This window comes from Macaca fascicularis, chromosome 7 (assembly GCF_037993035.2).
Source record: "Macaca fascicularis isolate 582-1 chromosome 7, T2T-MFA8v1.1".
Lineage (NCBI taxonomy): Eukaryota > Metazoa > Chordata > Mammalia > Primates > Cercopithecidae > Macaca > Macaca fascicularis.
Window position 1 is genome coordinate 156,844,287 of NC_088381.1, and position 18,090 is coordinate 156,862,376.

The following is an 18,090-nucleotide window of genomic DNA, read 5'->3' on the forward strand; positions in this document are numbered from 1 at the left end:
GTATAAGAATGGACAAACAGTCCAATGGAACAGAATAGAAAGCCCCAAAATGTATCTACCACAAATGGACAAAAATTGATACTGACATTACATTACATACTCTCTCTTTCTCTTTCTCTTTCTCTTTCTCTTTCTCTTTCTCTTTCTCTCTCTCTCTCTCTCTCTATATATATATATGTATATATATATATTTAGAGATGGGTTCTCACTCTGTTGCCTGGGCTAGATCACAGTGGCGTAATCATAACTGACTGCAGCCTCCAAATTCCTAGGCTCCAGTGATCCTTCTATGTCAGCCTCCTGGGTAGCTGGGACTACAGGCTTGTGCCCCCATGTCCAGCTAATTTTTTTTTTTTTTTTTACTTTTTGCAGAAATGAGGTCTTACTTTGTTGATCAGGCTGGTCTCGAACTCCTGGCTTCATGCTTATAAATTTTAGTCATGTCATCAAATTCCATGAAAAGTACCATTGAGATTTCTTCACTGCTGTCTAATTACTATAGTTTTACAATAATTCATGATATCAGGTTGGGCAAATCCTACCACCTTGTTCTTCTTGTTTACAGTTGGTTTTCCTGGTCCTTTGCTCTTCCATAGTGATTGTAGGATTGGCCTATCAAGAACCATACAAATCCCTGGAGGCGTGTTGATTGGAATTACATTGAGTGTATGAATGATGGGGAGTGGGTGAGTGGGCTGCCTTTCTTCCCATTCTCAATCATGATATAACTCTCCATTTACTTAGGTCTTTTTTTGTTCTTCAGTGAATATTTTGTAATTATCTCCAGAAAGATGGTGTGTTGGGGGTCCCCCAGACCACGCTTTCATTGATTTACTGGGACTGACAGGACTCAGATTTATTTCAGCAAAAGGATACAAAGTAAAATTAGTAAAAGGAAACAGCTCTTGGGGTAAAGTTCAGAGGAAACCAGGTACAAGCTTCCAAGAGCTCCCTCCCGGTGGAGTTACACAGGACACACTTAATTCTTCCAGCAGCGAGTTGTGACAACTCATGAGAAGTGATGTCTACCAGGGAAGCTCATTAGAGACTCTGTATCCATGGTTACTATTGGATGCTGGTCATATAATCACACACTGTTTATCACACAGCAAATACTCCCAGAAGTAAACAGGCATTCAGCACAAACCACACTGTTTATGCAAACAGGTTAGGTGTAGCAAGCTACGCTTATGATTTGGGGAAAGTTTCATATCAATGTAGAGAACCAGTCAAATTCCCAGATACAGGCCTTTCTAAGAATAGTGGTCTCAGGCCTGCTATGTTAACTTTTTTCTATGCAGGTGTATTTCTAGGTATAACTTTGAATGGAATCCTTATTTTTTTTCTCTCTTGTATTTTCTATTTGATTATTTCTGGTGGATAGGAATGTATTACTTTTTAAACATTTTTTTGATACTAGCAACTCTTTAAATTTTAAGATCTTGTTCATAGGTCCTCTTGGATATTCTAAGTAAATAAAACAATCATCATTTGCAAATACAGGTAGTTTCATCTCTTCCCTTCACTTATTTTACCATTTTAAAAATGTGTCTTATTGCTTAGGACTTCTAATATATCTTTGAACAGACACATCTCTGTTTCCTTGAAATTCCTTGAAAATGCTAGGTATGATATTTTGAAATCATTTTCTTAGAAAAGAATGGAATATATTAATAGCTGCTATACCTAGGTGATAGTGTATGAATGATTTTTTTATACTTTCTGTATTTTCCAGATTTTTCATAATAAACATGCATTACTTTTTAAATAAAAGTATTTTAACGTTGTCAAGAAAAACTATGATTTCCTTTTGAAATGTAATTTTTATAAAGGTATAAATAGAAGACTTTGATAAATCAATAAAAATACTCTGGACTCTAAATTTAGAGTATGAATAAAACATTGACCAACAAGCTAAACCAGTGGAATTCATGCTTGTTCTGGTGGTGACTATGCCAGTGCAATTGGAGCTCTGATCTTTAGGCCCTTGCCTTCTGCTCATTTCTGCCCTTTTGCCCTTCTCTTCTTAGGCAGGAAGTGCTAGCAGAAAGAGCTAGAGAACTATCCCATCTTTATTGCATGGTTGCTGGTCAGAAGAATTCCTTCCAAGCCTCTGTTACAGTCACTGTTGCTGTGGCTGTGATATGGAGTAGCTCTGGAGTGGATTCCTTTTCTCAACCTTTCCCTGCTCTAAGTTGACTGTACACTTGAAGGAAGAAGGGAGTGGAGAGGAAAGCCTCTCAGTTGTAGGGAAAATCATGCACAAATAGAGTGATCAAAGACTAAGCACAGACTTGAAATAGTTGGTGGCAGTATTTCAGTCTTTTGCCTTGAATTTGCATAGTTAATTTCCCTTATGTCAAAGTTTAGCACACCAAAGTCAGATTTCCAGTGTATTCTTTTTCTCTTTATGTGACAATAGATGTTCAGTTAATCAGTAAATTGGTTTTAGCATTGCAGCCTGCACTGTGTATGCCTGTAGGGCTTTTGTTATATACATCATGCTTGTCCCTGGCTGGAGGGATTCCATTCCTCTATGTTCTCTTCTTTTTATGTATCTTTCATTGTTGCAAATATCTTTTAAATATTGTCTGTTTTAGGATGAATATGTTGAACTGCTTATTTTTCATTGTTTGTTTAAAATGATTTATCCTTGCCAGATTTCTTTGTTGGTTGTTTCAGTTTTTCTTGAGGTATTTTGTTTATTCATTTGAAAGACAGATCTTAATTTTAGCCGTTCTTTGTTGAAAGGCATTTGCAATTATAAGGCATAAGGCAATTGCATAACCTTACCCTGCAAATGTTATTCTAGGGGTCTTCAAACCTTACTGTGTATGAAATGACCTTGGGAGTGGATGGGAAGCATGACCCATCCTCTTCCTCTGAATCAGAAGTCCTGGAAGCTGGGACTCAGGCATCTGGATTTTTAGCAAGCTCACTAGGTAATTGATTCTGATGCAAAACAAGATTTGAAAACTACTGCAGCATTCATTTTTTGCAGTTATTTAATTTTATTTTAATCCCAGCACTTTGGGAGGCTGAGGTGGGTGGATCACCTGAGGTCGGGAGTTCGAGACCAACCTGACCAAAATGGAGAAACCTTGTCTCTGCTAAAATTACAAAATTAGCCTGGCTTGGTGGTACATGCCTGTAATCCCAGCTACTTGGGAGACTGAGGCAGGAGAATTGCTTGAACCCAGGAAGTGGAGGTTGCAGTGAGCCAAGATCGCGCCATTGCACTCCATTCTGGGCAACAAGAGGGAAACTCCATCTCAAAAATAATAATAATAATAATTTAAGAATCTAATTATAGATTTTGTATCTACAGTTTGTGAATTGGATAAAAAATAACCGCTGTAAAAATCGCTTGATACCAAATTTATTATATTCTTGAAGTGGCATTTATATACTTGAAAATGTTATTTTAAGTCTACATTAATAAAATCTATTCTAGAACTAGTAAAATTTAAACAAATCTGATAAAGGAATAAAGAAACAAAATAGACCGGCTGTGGTGGCTCACACCTGTAATCCCAGCACTTTGGGAGGCCGAGGCGGGCGGATCACGAGGTCAGGAGATTGAGACCATCCTGGCTAACACAGTGAAAACCCGTCTCTACTAAAAATACAAAAAATTAGCTGGGCGTGGTGGCGGGCGCCTGTAGTCCCAGCTACACGGGAGGCTGAGGCAGGAGAATGATGTGAACCCAGGAGGTGGAGCTGGCAGTGAGCCGAGATTGTGCCACTGCACTCCAGCCTGGGCAACAGAGTGAGACTCCGTCTCAAAAAAACCAAAAAAATAAAGAAACAATATAGAATCAATGTGTGTTCATATATATGAAAATTTAAGATGTGATAAAGATGGCCTATTAAGCCGATTGCATTACTTGGTTATTTAATAAATAGTTTAAAAATAGAGCTGGTTGAGTAATGATTTATACTATTCATTACTGCCAGATTTAAAACTTTAAAGATTTAAAACTTCAAAAAATGAAACCCTGAAAGTTCCAGAAGTAAACACAGATGAATTATTTGTATAAATTGGAATGAGGAAGATTTTTCTAATCATGACACAAAGTTAGAAAGCCATAATGGCAAAGATTGATAAATTTGAGAATGTAAAAGTTAAATTTTCTATATGGCAAAAACAAAAGATAGAAACCAAATCCATATACAACAAAACAAAAGGTAAAAATACCAATCAGGGAAAATAGTTGGCATACCTGGGACAGACAAAAGACTGCTTTTGATTTCCTCAAACTACACATTGCTTAAAAATTGCTAAAATTGGGAGATTTAAACACACACACAAATTCTCATCTATTTAGTCAAGAATGTAAACATGGAAACGAGGTATTTCCATGTCATGGTGTGGTTTTTCCTTAGGCTCTTGTTTCCTTTCAGCCTACACAGTGGCCATTCACCCTCTCCATGAAAGTAAGATCACCACAGAGATGAGACAACAACCAAGTTCCAGCTGCGTTGACTAAACCGCCCCCGTTTAGTACTTAGGGCTTGGTGACACCTATTTGGAAGAACTTAATTAAGCCATCTAAACTTTTCCTCTGAAGAGAATGTTTATAAACAGTGAGCCTTCCTGTGTTTTTGAACTATGGTCAACATCAACACAGGCTCTTTTCATCTGGAATAGAACACAGTCAATGCCCAGGGATTCTTGAGCCACACCTCAGCCTCCAGCTCTCCTGTGTCCCGGAGGGCAGTGTTCCACGCGAGACTCCCACACACACAATAGTGGAAGGACAAAAGATAGGATAGGATAGAAGAACAGACAAAAGATAGGAATTGGCAGCTCACAGAAAGAGAAATATAAAGAATATCTGATGTGTTAAATGCCTAACCTCTCATAATTAAAGATATAAAAAGCTAAAACAACTGTGATAAGCCATTTTTCACTCAATCAGATTAGCAAAGATCTTAGTTCTATGTTATCTAGGGTTGCCAAGGGTGTAGAGAAACAAGCTCCATGTATGAACATTTGGAAGCTTTTTGCAGTTATTGATGATATTTTAAAATGTGCATGCTCTTTGACCTGGCAGTATTACTTCTAGGAATTTTCCTTAAGGCTATTTTCATACAAGTGCACAAAGACCTGTACAAAGATGTTTTTATAGTATGTTTTTTGGTTTAAAAAAGGAAACATATGCTTAATCAAAAAGGGACTGGTTTAATAAATTATGATCTCTATTGACGGAACACTATGCAGAAGTATTATTTAAAAATATGAAGTAAAGCTTTTGGTTTTGATATGGAAAGAGTCAAGACACTGAATGAAAAAATAAACTGTATATTGAAATGTATAGAATGATTCTGTTTATGGTTAAAATATGCACACCCATGTATATGCTTAAGTATGAACAAAATTTCCTGAACAATACTAAAAAAACTATTAACAGAGCCTCTGCCTACTGGAACTTGGGGACAGGGCATTTACTTTTAATTTTGTACCCTTTTGTAAGGTTTACATTTATTTAGCATAAGCACATTTTTATAAGTTTATAAAACTTAATTGAAAAACTACATATGAGGTTGTCCGTACAATAGGTGTTTCAGTCTAAAATTCCTCGAGATTACATAAATCAATTTCTGTGTCCATTAATTAAGTATACAAGTATTCAAAAGTAATTTTATAGAACCCAAAGTCTTGAACCAACTGGCTTATTGAGGCTTGAGCCTTCTTTGCATTGGGCATTGCCATCTTTGGAAGCTGTAGCACTGAAGCCTAGCACTGTGGGATGCTGTTGGCTTTGAAAAAGAATTTCAAATATAAAGCACATGAAGAAATATCTATAAAGCATAGATTTGGGTCAACTGGTGAATGTTTTATTAGGGTTTTATGGGACTGATAAGTTACATCCCTGTTCCTCCATATTGAGAACCAACCGAGAGAGAGAGAGACAAGATTTAGACAAATGGAGGCCAAACCGTTAGCTTGATTGTAGATAAAAGCACAAGTGGAGCTTTTGGCTTTAGATCTATGCTCAAAAGGACCTAACGGCCTTCTCTCTCTGGGTTAAACAGACTAATCTACTCTGTCACAAACATGGTTGTACAATCACAGACTTTCTCCACTCAGAAGAGCTTATTATTTTTCATAAAAATGTTACGTATGTGACCATGTAGTAGGTTTAATGTATGTTATTTAGAATGAATTAATAAGTAAATGTTTAAAGATATCTCAGTTGCAATTTCTAGTATTAATCTATATAACTTACGTAAACAAAACAACTTCTCAGCAATTTTTAACAGTTTAAAATGAATCTTAGACCAACATGTTTGAGAACCTCTGTTCTAATGGAAACATGGGAAGCTAAGAACATTTTTTAGAGTTGTTTAATTCTTGTTTATTAAGTTTTCACTTTCCAGAACACTAAATTTTGTGCTAAGAAATGGCACGCGATACGATCTTGCTCTAAAGGAATTTACCATATTTCATGGACTCACATTGTTTTTCACATTTTAACATCTCTGAACTTGAGGTTCATCTTAAAATGGGTAGTGTCTTTCTATTTTTGTGGCCAAGTGGCAGTTGCCATGTAGTTGTCATAGTCTGCTTATATGGAAACTTGGGTAATTACTCTTGGGAGCATGGTGAACCTGGTAATTATTACTGATTGTTGCCTGAAAGCTTTTGTTGACACCTGCTGGTAAGATCAAGAAAACACAGGTATCAGCATAGCAGAATGACTGTCCATAGCTTGGAAGAAAATCTTGGAGACAATAGTGGAGCACTTTTAAGAAGTATTAAAAGTGGATTTTAAATGTTCTTACCACAAAAAAATAAGTATGTGAGGCTATATATATGTTAATTAGACTGATTTTCTCATTCCACAATGTATGCATGTTTCAGGACGTCACATTGTATCCCGTAAATGTATACAATTGCTGTTTGTCAAGTATAAAGAAATGCTGTGTCATCATTGCATAGAACAATACTGTGTGGAAACACCTGGCCATTGATGACCAAATCAAAAAGGGATTCAGGAGAATTTGATACTTCTTGTGAAAGAGGAATACTATATTTAATTTATTTTGCTTATGTATATGTACTTTATATAAAGTATGCAAAAGAGTGATCTGTGATACCATCTGTGTACGAATATGTCTAAATATATCAGTAAGGATCAAATAAAAATTCTGTTTAAAAAAGCACTGTGTGGTGCTTCTTACAATCAGTAGAGTCTCTTATTTGATATGATTAAAATTTAACAAAAAGTTTGAGTCCTTCTCTAATGAGAACAAGTTCACATAATAAACGCCATGGAAGTTGAGAGGTAGAAGACAGCTATGTGAAGTGAAGGCATTAGGGAAATCTTTGTGAAGGATGTGGAGCCTGAACTGGGCCTTGAAGGTAGATTTGAGAAATATAACATTCATTGATAACATTAGATGCATATATTTATGATTATCAGTATTTTAGAAAGAATATATAATAACTGTAGAAGGTTTATTTAGTTTTTCATTTTGTATGTATTTCTAAGCTTGGTCTTGGTTGCCGTCTTTTCTTTCCTGGACTCTTGATCTTCCTGCTACCACGCTTTCCTATTTTGGTATGTCTAGCGTGCAGCAGTCAAGTTATTCTTTCAAAATGCAAATATGATTGTTATTCCTCTCCTGATGGATTTCTCTCAACTAGAAAAAAAATCTGAAGTTCTCACCATGGCTGACAAAGTCCCTGGCTGCCTCTCATTGCCTTTTGCGCCACTTTCCCTTTTTCCAGCCTCATTTACCTTCGTGTGGTTCTTCATATGTGACAAGTACATTCCCCTCTCAGGCTCATACATTTGCTCTTCCCTCTGCCCAGGGTGAGCTTCCCCCAGATATGCTCAGGACTTGATCCTTCACTTCAGTCAGGTCTCTTCAAATAGCACCTTCTCCGAAGTGGCCCCTTCGCATCACCCCTTCTGAAGCACACCCTCCCTGTTCTCTCCCTCTCCTTATCCTGCTCCGTTTTTCTTCCCAGCACTTAACCTTCTATTACATATTTGTTTGCCTTTCATACCAGATGTCACCTCCTTGAGGAGAGCGACTTTCTCTTTTTGTTCATAATGTATCCTCAGGGCCTAGAATGGAGTCTGGCACATGGTAGCCTCTCAGTAAATACTTATTTAATGAATGGACTTAAATCAGTCAGAAAAAAATAATTTCTTGTCCAGTATTAATAAAATATTGCTCTTCTTTCTTGACGGAGAATAGGAAATGAACAATATGTCATCAGCAGCCGAATACTACAAAGAAGTTTTGAAACAAGACAATACTCATGTGGAAGCCATCGCATGCATTGGAAGCAACCACTTCTATTCTGATCAGCCAGAAATAGCTCTCCGGTTTTACAGGTGTACTTCACATCCAATTCGTAGAACTACTTTCCTATGAAATATTGATAAAATAGTAACAAAGATGAAATGAAAGTATAGAGAAAATAAGATATAGGCTATGTCTTTATGAAACTAAAATTTCAACACCAAGATGTATTATGAGCATTAAAGTGACATCCAATAATTTGGAAACATGCAGATGTCTGGCATCTTGCAGAAACACGCTGGACAACTGACTGAGTTTTAAATCCCATTGTCATTGTATGCGTTAGCCATTTTGTCATCAACCAGTAACAGTTTAATAGTTACTTAAAACTTATAATCATCACTGCCTCCGTTAATACCAGTGAAGATAAAGACACTAAAATTGAAAGGTGAAAAGATTTGCAAAGAGCATTTGGCCCCATGTTCTGAACCTTGATGAGGACCTGAAACAGAATCACCTGTTTTGGGCAGCATTGTCAATTCTTGTCCAAATATTTTTTCAGTCTAAATAAATTATATTCACTGATTCTTCTTTAAGTATTTATTTCATTCTACATATGACTTCTGAAATTAATTTTTAAATTTTGATTTCTTCTTTAGCCCTTGGGTAATATACAAAGAGATGACTGGCAGCTGACAAGGGTTCTTTCCAAATATGTGTTGGAGGCATAAAATGTAATAATAAGAATGCTATTCTGTGCACCTGCAACTGACTCTACTCCCCAGCCCCCAAAGTGGGTCATAGGTTTCTCACAGCAGCTGGGCTGGATTTTCATTTGCTTATATGAACTCTCTTGTCCTTTGTCTCACGGGATTAATGATGCATAGAAGCAAATGGGGCTCTTGAGCTGCAGTGTGAAAGCTAAGTGGATAATGTGAGGATCCACTGATGGTTTTGTCTTCCTCAGTGGAAGCTTGTTGGAGTTCAGTAGACACAGCTGAAGCACAAAGTACAGAGAGCCAAAAACGGGTTCCAACTCAGCTGAAAATGTAGAGGTTAATGCTAAACACAGTCCTCAGACTGAGTTTTAGGAATTTACCCTATGGGCAGCAAAGCTTTATAAAGCTGAAGTGTGTGGGCTTTACTTTTTGTGACTATTTCTTATTTTGGTTCTCTAACAAAGCATTTGGGGAGAAAACTTAGATCAGTTGTTTTTCTTTGTCTCTAGACACATTCCCTGTGACTAGTACCATTATAAAAGAGAGCTATTTGTATTTGCTTTAAACATTTTTTCATTTACTATAACACGTTGTATTTATAATCTTAAGGAGTATCAAAAATCACAAGATGAATTCATTTTTAACTATGTAAAAAAAAAATATATATATATATATGTCTTAAAACTTACAAAGTTGGTCTGACACTAAAATTTGTGTTCTTTTTTGAAAAGGCGACTGCTGCAGATGGGCATTTATAACGGCCAGCTTTTTAACAATCTGGGGCTGTGTTGCTTCTATGCCCAGCAGTATGATATGACTCTGACCTCATTTGAACGTGCCCTTTCTTTGGCTGAAAATGAAGAAGAGGCAGCTGATGTCTGGTACAACTTGGGACATGTAGCTGTGGTATGTTGTCTTTCTGATATAATTTCTGTTATAGAAAGCTGGTTTGAGCCAGACACAGTGGCTCATGCCTGTATTTCCAGCATTTTGGGAGGCTGAAGCAGGAGGATTGCTTAAGCCCAGGAGTTCGAGACCACCCTGGGCAACAAGTGGGACTCTGTCTCTACAAAACATTAAAAAATTAGCTGGGTGTGGTAGTCACATCTGTAATCCCAGCTACTCTGAGGGCTGAGGCAGGAAGATCACTTGGGCCTAGAAGGTCAAGGCTGCAGTGAGCTATGATCGTAGCATTGCACTCCAGCCTGGGTGACAAAGTGTGAGACCCTGTCTCAAAACAAACAAAAAAATTAGTTTGAAGAAATATTCAGGAATTATCCTAAATCCAGATTGGTTGTAGTCTTATGGGGAAATTTAGAAGTTTCTAGGAGTCATTGTGGCTTATTTTATATTCTCGGGTTAAATCCACTTATATAGAATTCACGTTGACTTCTATAATTGTACGGCACTTGATGCTTTCTGTCTGGTAGCAGAAGAGATATCTATGAGGAAACAAGGGAGGAGGAAGTAAATGGACCCATGGGTGTGAACATGGACTTTCTTTTGTAGGGAATAGGAGATACCAATTTGGCCCATCAGTGCTTCAGGCTGGCTCTGGTCAACAACAACAACCACGCCGAGGCCTACAACAACCTGGCTGTGCTGGAGATGCGGAAGGGCCACGTTGAACAGGTCAGTGAACTGGCAGCAGCTCGCTGGGCAGTCTGCTTTCTTCAGAGAAAAGCCGTCATGTGTGGTAGCGTTACAGCGTATGTTATTTTAAAATGAGCTCTAGAATCTGACAGGCGTGGATTTGAATCCCAGCTCTGTTGTGTATTAGCTGTGTGACCTTGGGACAAGTTACTTAACCATTCTGAGTCCAAAATAGAATGTTTGATTTTATTAGGACAAATCTGCGCCTCCCCAGTCTTCCCCATCTTACTGAACTGTTCTACCAGTCGCCATCCCCTGTCTACTACGTAACCACTCAAGCCAAAATCCTTGGAGCCACCCCTGAAACCTCTCTTTTTTTATTGCTTCCCCCTGCCACACCTGTGCCCACATCATATTCAGCAAGCCCTGTCATTCTGACCTCAGAGTCCCATCACATTCTGAGCCTGGCCACCTTTCTGCATTCCCACAACCCTTCTTCAGACTGCTGTTATGTCTTGCGTGGACTACTATGAGAGCCTCCTAGCTGGTGTTTTTGTTTCCACCTACATCAGCAAGTAAGTGCACTCTATGATACACTCTTCTCAGAACAGCCTGAGAGATTTTTTTTTTTTTAAATGAAGACTGTTTAATACTACTTTGCTTAAAATCCTCTAGTGCCTTCTCCTTGAACTTGGAATAAAATCTGGACTTGAAACCATGTCTATGGCCTGAGGCCCCAGGTGACCTGGCCTCTGGCTCCCTCTCAGACCGCATCTTTTGCCACTACTTCTTTCCCACTGACTTGCAGACACGTCGCTACCTTGCTGCTCTGCAGACAGACAGTGCTCTGTCTTCCTTTAGGGCCTTTGGAGTGTTCTTCCTTAAGATCTTACAATGACAAATTTCTTTCTTGTCATTCAGGTCTTAGATTAAATGCCACCTCCTTAGAAAGGTCATCTTCCCCATCAGTCTAAAAGAGCCCTTGGGTGCTATCACATCTCTTACTTTTTTTCTTCACAGTATTTACCACTTTATCAGATATTTTCATATTTATGTATAGGATGTAGAATGTCAGTTGCATGAAAAGAGCGACCATATCTGTCATGTAACTGTTATATTCCCAGCGTCAGAAACAGTACCTGCCACATGGTAGGTGCTCAGTCAATATTTGTGGAATGAATGGACGATACATAAAATAGAGTGTAATAGTAGTGACTTGAAGGGATTGTTTGTATTAGATCATGCACTTGGCATAGTAGAAGCATAGTATGGAGCACATGGTAGATGCTTAATAAATTGTATTATTATAATGATATACGTAAAACAAAAAGTTTAAAATACTAAATATGTTCATACAATATTAGTGGCAATCAAGGGCAAATATTATTCCATTCTCCACTTCGGAGATAAAGAAACGGAGGCTTGAGGAGGGTAACTTTGCTCAAGGTCACAGACATGGCGAACAGCATCGCCAGTACATTAGCCTGGTCTTCTAAGCACAATGATAAACTTTTAACAACAACAAGGAAAGAAAGGTCACTGGATGTTACTTTTATTGCATAAATTCTCCCAAAGTAAGGAAGATGGATTTGTAGTTTACAGGCTGTTCTAAAATGGATACTTGTTTGTTAGAAACTTTGCCTATATTTGTCAGGAACTTTGCCTATATTCATATGATGAAACAAGTGATTTTTGTGATTTTTCTCTGTTCCCATGTTGGTGATTTTCTTTTCCTCCTACTTATTGTAGTTTCTCTAGCATACAATTGATTTGAAATGTTTTGGTGAAAGATTTCATAATACAAACTTCATTTGATTAAAAATTATATCTGTCATTCTATATGAACTGATACCACTTTGTTTTCCATTTAAAAAGATATACACATTTGTCTTCAGGGTCATGGATAGAAGTTTTAGATGTAGCTACAAGTTGAGGGGTTGTTAGCAGCTTGTAATGTTGAATTTGTGGTCTTAATGAATGTATAAGCCTCTCATGCTAATCAGTGGTCTCTGCATTATATGATCCTATGATCGCAAAAAAAAAATGTGAATGTTATATTTTGAGTGTCTTAGAGAACGGAAAGCTTGTCATATTCAATTGCTGTCTCACTAACAAAACTGATCAGCACTATATTAAATAGTTGCTCTCTGTCATCCAGCACAGAATTTTGGGCTTTGAAATTTACAATGTTTTTTTGGTTGTTAGGTAATTAGAGCCTGCTTAGTCAATCAACAGCAGTAAAAACTAGATTAAGAAGAAAGTTGTAGTATTGAGAAGATTGTATTTCAAATTGTATGTCATATTGAAATATAAACTTTATGAGAACATTGGTTCCCAGATAACTTTAAATATACTCTGAATTTTCAGTTCTCTTCTTTTCTGTGTCTTGTGAAGCATTTATTATTAACATAATTTTGGCAAGGTATCAGTGGTTAATTGTATTTCATGAGGAATGTTGTCTGTATTTACCACAGGCTCATGTTATTAAGTCCTGTCATAGGTAAAGAATTATTTTACCAAAAAAAAAAAAATCACAAATATAGTGCTGATATATGTTCATACGTCTTTGGTTTTTCTTTTCTTTATTTTTACACACAGGCAAGGGCACTATTACAAACTGCATCATCTCTAGCACCCCATATGTATGAACCGCATTTTAATTTTGCAACAATCTCTGATAAGGTATTCTTTCTTTATTAATTTTTCATCTGATCTCTTCTTTTTTGTTTTCTTGGTTTTAAAAAATGTACAGATAAATAAGGAAATTCTAACCTCATCTTCCTGAAAGAAATGACTTTTTAAAACTCTTAATTACTATATATATTTATACATCTTTACTTCAAGGGACAGTTTTTAAAACTTTTAATTTATTGCTGAATATTGACTAAACTCCATTATAGATTATAGAATTATTTTATGTTTTGAAATACGGCATTTAGTCATTGAAGAAATTCTCATTTAATAACTCCTGGTATGGGAAGTATTTAGCTATTGGCTTTTACAGCAACAAAATCCTGTGTATTATTAGTAGATCGTATTGCCACCAAGTTCCTGGTACCATTGCTGTAAAATTAGTGATATTCTAATGTGAAAGCTATCTTAGCTATGAAGAATATGGGGGAAATGAAACTGAATACTGTATTGCAAGTCAGTATCCAAAAGCTAAAGGGAACCACATGCCATTTTTAACAATAAGAAAACAAGCAAAAGACATCTAATAACTAGCTTGTACTTGGAAGGTGAGTCTGTTTTGAGAATAAGGAAATGGCTAAAAATATTTGTGATGTAAATTAGGGTCTTGATAGACCGTAAGATATTTATAAAGATATTATTTTTCATAGCATAAATATGAAGTCATCTACATTGTCATTTCTGTATTGAAAATAAAATAAGCTGTCATTCATGAGTTGTAATTATTGAGCACCTGTAAGTACCAGCCACTGTTCTGGGTGCTTTACATACTTTCTCTAATTCTCCCAACTACCCCGCCTTCCTCACTCATGTTTTTCATGACCGATGTTCTGTTTATTGAGCCTTTGCTATATACCAGGCCCTGTTTTTGGCACAGAGGATGTAATGATGAGTAAAAGACAAAAACCTGTACCTCAAGCAGCTTAATTTCTAATGGAACCCAAGGCTTAAAGGGGATGAAAGACTTCTGTGTCCCATGGCAGTGGTAGATTTCAGATTCACACCCAGATCCCAATGATGTGCATGTGTTTCCCACTGCACTGTGCTACTGCTTAGTTAGTTAAACCCCTAAGAGGGCTGGCTTACCTTCAGGAATAGCACCACATTTTAATAATACATAACTCAAATGAGATATCTTCTTTAAGCAAAAGGCTACACTTCCATAACAGAAAACAGTGTATTAAAAAGAAGTGTTATGATTTGAAAAAGGAAACTTAATTTCTGTTTCTATACATATATATTGTTACCAGAAATCTACCAGAATTTATCTAGATTTTTTGAGTATATACACCAAAAAGCCCTTCCTTTTTAGAACGTATCCATGAATCAAGATATACTCAGACTATAATTAATAATTTATTGTATATTCCAAAATAGCTAGAAGATTTGGAATATTCCCAACACAAAGAAATTATAAATGTTTGAGGTGACGAATACCCCAGTTACCCTGATTTGATCATTATACCTTGTATGCTTGTATCAAAATATTGCATGTACCTCATAAATATAAGTTATTATGTATCAATGAAAAGGATACATTCAGACAGTGTGTGTGTTTTTCTTTGGGAATTAATATCAAGTTCATTGAAAAGCAGAGACATGCTTTATAAACTTTTAAAACCAGATATTTTCCCAACGTTATTGTGCCAGCACCACTTAAAACCTCTGAAAACATGTTATTATGCCTTAAATACAGGAGTTTTTGCTTAAATTTTCTGTCTAAAAGGTAACAACTCTAATAAAAATATGTTTTTGTTTGTGGTACCTTACAGATAGTTTTCTCTAAGTTTTCTGAGCTATCTAGAGCTGGCTGTTTCAGCATGCAAATGTCATTTTACATTTATAATACTATCATCAGTGACAGGAAAAGAAAACATAGGTTTCTAAATTCATTACCAGACAGCTGTAAATTATTTATATAATTGATTATTTTATCTTTCTCACATACTTTTCAAGATTGAATTATAATCTAGAATTCTAAAATCAAAGTAGCACAATTAAGCAATTTGCCTTTAAGAATCCTTTGAGTTGTGACGTCGGTTGTGGGCTTGTTAAAAAAAAAAAAAGAACCCTTTGAATTTCTACAGCATGCAGATACTATGTCTTATTTTCTTTTTTGCTTCCTTACTCATTTTTTCTGATCTCATTCTATGGTCTTATTCTTGTATTTTTTGCAGATTGGAGATCTGCAGAGAAGCTATGTTGCTGCGCAGAAGTCTGAAGCAGCATTTCCAGACCATGTGGACACACAACATTTAATTAAACAATTAAGGCAGCATTTTGCTATGCTCTGATTGTTCCTGAGACCACATATATTCTTATGAAGAGGCATTATGCAAGGGGAAAGAAGTACTATGTCTGTGTATGTATGTATATAGTGTAATACATATATTTTACAAGCTTGTCCTTGATATTAGTGAAGGTGATATATAAGGGTGACACAGAATGTATAATGCAAATTTCATAGTAATAGTAACTTTATAAAGTAATATAAAATACAGGATTTAAACCTTTCTAAATAGATCATGAAACTTTCTCCCACATTATATAGTAGATGTTTGTTTATAATGTTTACAAAACATTTTGGTGAATTCCCTCAATGTTTTATAAATGTACATTTTTTAAGTCCTTAAGCTGACTATTAGCCATCATGTAGCTTAAGGAGTCTGAAATCTGCCATTAAAACTGCACCTTTAAGCCAGGTGTAGTAGCATGTGCCTATAGTCCCAGCTACTTGGGAGGCGGAGGTGGGAGGATTATAAATAGAGACTTTCCTTTAGACTTTAAAAATGTATTTAAAACTATTTTTATTAAATACTTTGTGATTTCCTATTAAGTTTTAAAATAAATCAGTGTGTATAACACCATTTCATTATTTTTTATGAGTTTTTATTTTAGTCATCTCAGGTGAAACAGGTTTTACAGAAGTCCAGTAATCTTAGAAATTGTCATTATTTTAATTGTATTTCAAATGATGTACCACCAATTCTGTTTTTTCCTAAAAAGTGATTTGTGGGATGTCACATTATTAATATAAGAATATCCAGAATAGAAATAGAGTCATAGGCCAGGAGTCCCACTTCTGGTCAGCCACAGCACGGAAGTCAGCGATATTCCAGTACCATGCATGGTATAGCAGTCCTAGGAAGGCTCTTGAACTTTTCTCTGCCTTATTTAGCGGAACTCTCATTAAAGTGTTCACATAAGGAAATGTGTTAATGGGACAGGACCACTCAAACTCATACTGTGGACTTTGGGATCTCCATGTTATTTTCCATTTTTTTTTTAACTTGATGAAAACTTGGATAGATACTTATATTCTGTTCAGATTTGTATAAATTGTGTACTCAGCTGACCGAACAAAAAAATTGAATTCAAGGAATGATAGCTTGCTCAAGGCTAGAATTCATTACAGACAAGAAAGCAAGGCCCCACGTCACACAGCTAGTTGAGGGTACATCCATGGCTGCAGCCCAAGGTCTTGTTCCTGCACCTTAGACTTGAACCTTTCTTGGTTCTCTGTGATGTGTTAGTGCTTATTTAGCCCTTGAGAATTTCCTCGGGTACTATCACATTTCCTAATATTGTAGTCAATATTCAGATTCAAATGGTATAATGTGAATCATTTTCTTAATTTAAAATGAGAGCTAATAAGAATGGCTAAACATTTACTGAGGATGTTGAATATGCCCACTGTTCTAAGCACTTTATGGGAATGAATTCATTTCATTCCCACCGTAGTCCTATGCAGGCTGTTATTATTCCCATTTTACTTATGAGAATACTGAGGCATAGATAAAAGCTTATTGAACTAGTAGTAAGTGCCAAAGATTCAGGTTTAGGCAGCGTGGCCCCTTGAGTATGTGCTCTTAATCACTATGCCAAATCACCTCTCTGTGTTTCTGCTGTAAATAAATCTACTACTATTTAAAATGAACATTGTATGTGTCAGGAAAATTGAATAATAAGGGAATATTAACACAGCAAAAAATAAATGATTCAATTTTCCTAAGGTGATATGGAGGAATTTTGTCTTGAATTTCTGTGAATTCAGTGTGAGCACCAAGGCAAAGAATGACTCACAGTGGCTCAGGGCAGAATGATGACATAGCACCATGGATGACTGTATCAAAGCAACGTTCAGGATGTCTTTGTAACATTTCTTATGGACTGCATAACTTCTGGCTTCTGTGCCAGTGTTTCTGTAGAAAGAACAGAAAGAACGCTAATAATTGTTTTCCAGTTTTCCATTGTAGCTAAAGAGGTGTTCAATCCATAAATACAAATTGTTCAACCAAAATTCACATCATCGAGCTTACTTCTAACTGATGAAAGTGAGATCTGGCAAGAAGGCTTCCTGTGCTGAAACATTACTGAGGTTAGAAGTTCTTCCTTCTTTACAAATGTGTCATGGCTGAGCCAATCCCTGTAGCGATAACTCTTCCATTGCATTTCTGAGTGCTTTTTCCCAGGCTCAGTTTATCCATCAGAATACAATTTATGGCCTACAGATAAGAAAATTAATAAAGGTAACATGTCACTACATTATTATTATTATTAAGACAGAGACTTGCTCTGTCGCCCAGGCTGAAGTGCAGTGGCATGATCTTGGCTCACTGCAACCTCTGCCTCCCCGGTTCAAGCAATTTTCGTGCCTCAGCCTCCCAAGTAGCTGGGATTACAGGCATGCGCCACCATGCCCAACTAATTTTTGTATTTTTAGTAGAGATGGGGTTTCACCATGTTGCTCAGGCTGGTCTCGAACTCCTGGCCTCAAGTGATCCACCGCTATGGACTCCCAAGGTGCTAGGATTACAGGTGTGAG

The 18,090-nt window shown here is 36.5% G+C and overlaps 1 protein-coding gene across 6 annotated transcripts in view; it reads left to right on the forward strand.

The window, feature by feature from the left end:
• TTC8 (tetratricopeptide repeat domain 8) overlaps positions 1 to 16,132 on the forward strand; it is a 54,093-nt gene extending 37,961 nt beyond the window's left edge. For 4 of the 6 annotated variants that reach the window (XM_015454090.3, XM_005561982.4, XM_015454091.3 and 1 more), the window contains 5 exons: positions 8,215 to 8,354; positions 9,713 to 9,887; positions 10,491 to 10,613; positions 13,173 to 13,256; positions 15,443 to 16,132. In XM_015454090.3, the coding sequence (XP_015309576.1) occupies positions 8,215 to 8,354; positions 9,713 to 9,887; positions 10,491 to 10,613; positions 13,173 to 13,256; positions 15,443 to 15,559 (639 nt within the window). In that variant the 3' untranslated portion in view covers positions 15,560 to 16,132. The remainder of the gene's footprint in view (positions 1 to 8,214; positions 8,355 to 9,712; positions 9,888 to 10,490; positions 10,614 to 13,172; positions 13,257 to 15,442) is intronic. The other 2 variants (XM_065549203.1, XM_005561985.4) reach the window with 1 other exon arrangement.
• Positions 16,133 to 18,090: the final 1,958 nt, after the last annotated feature.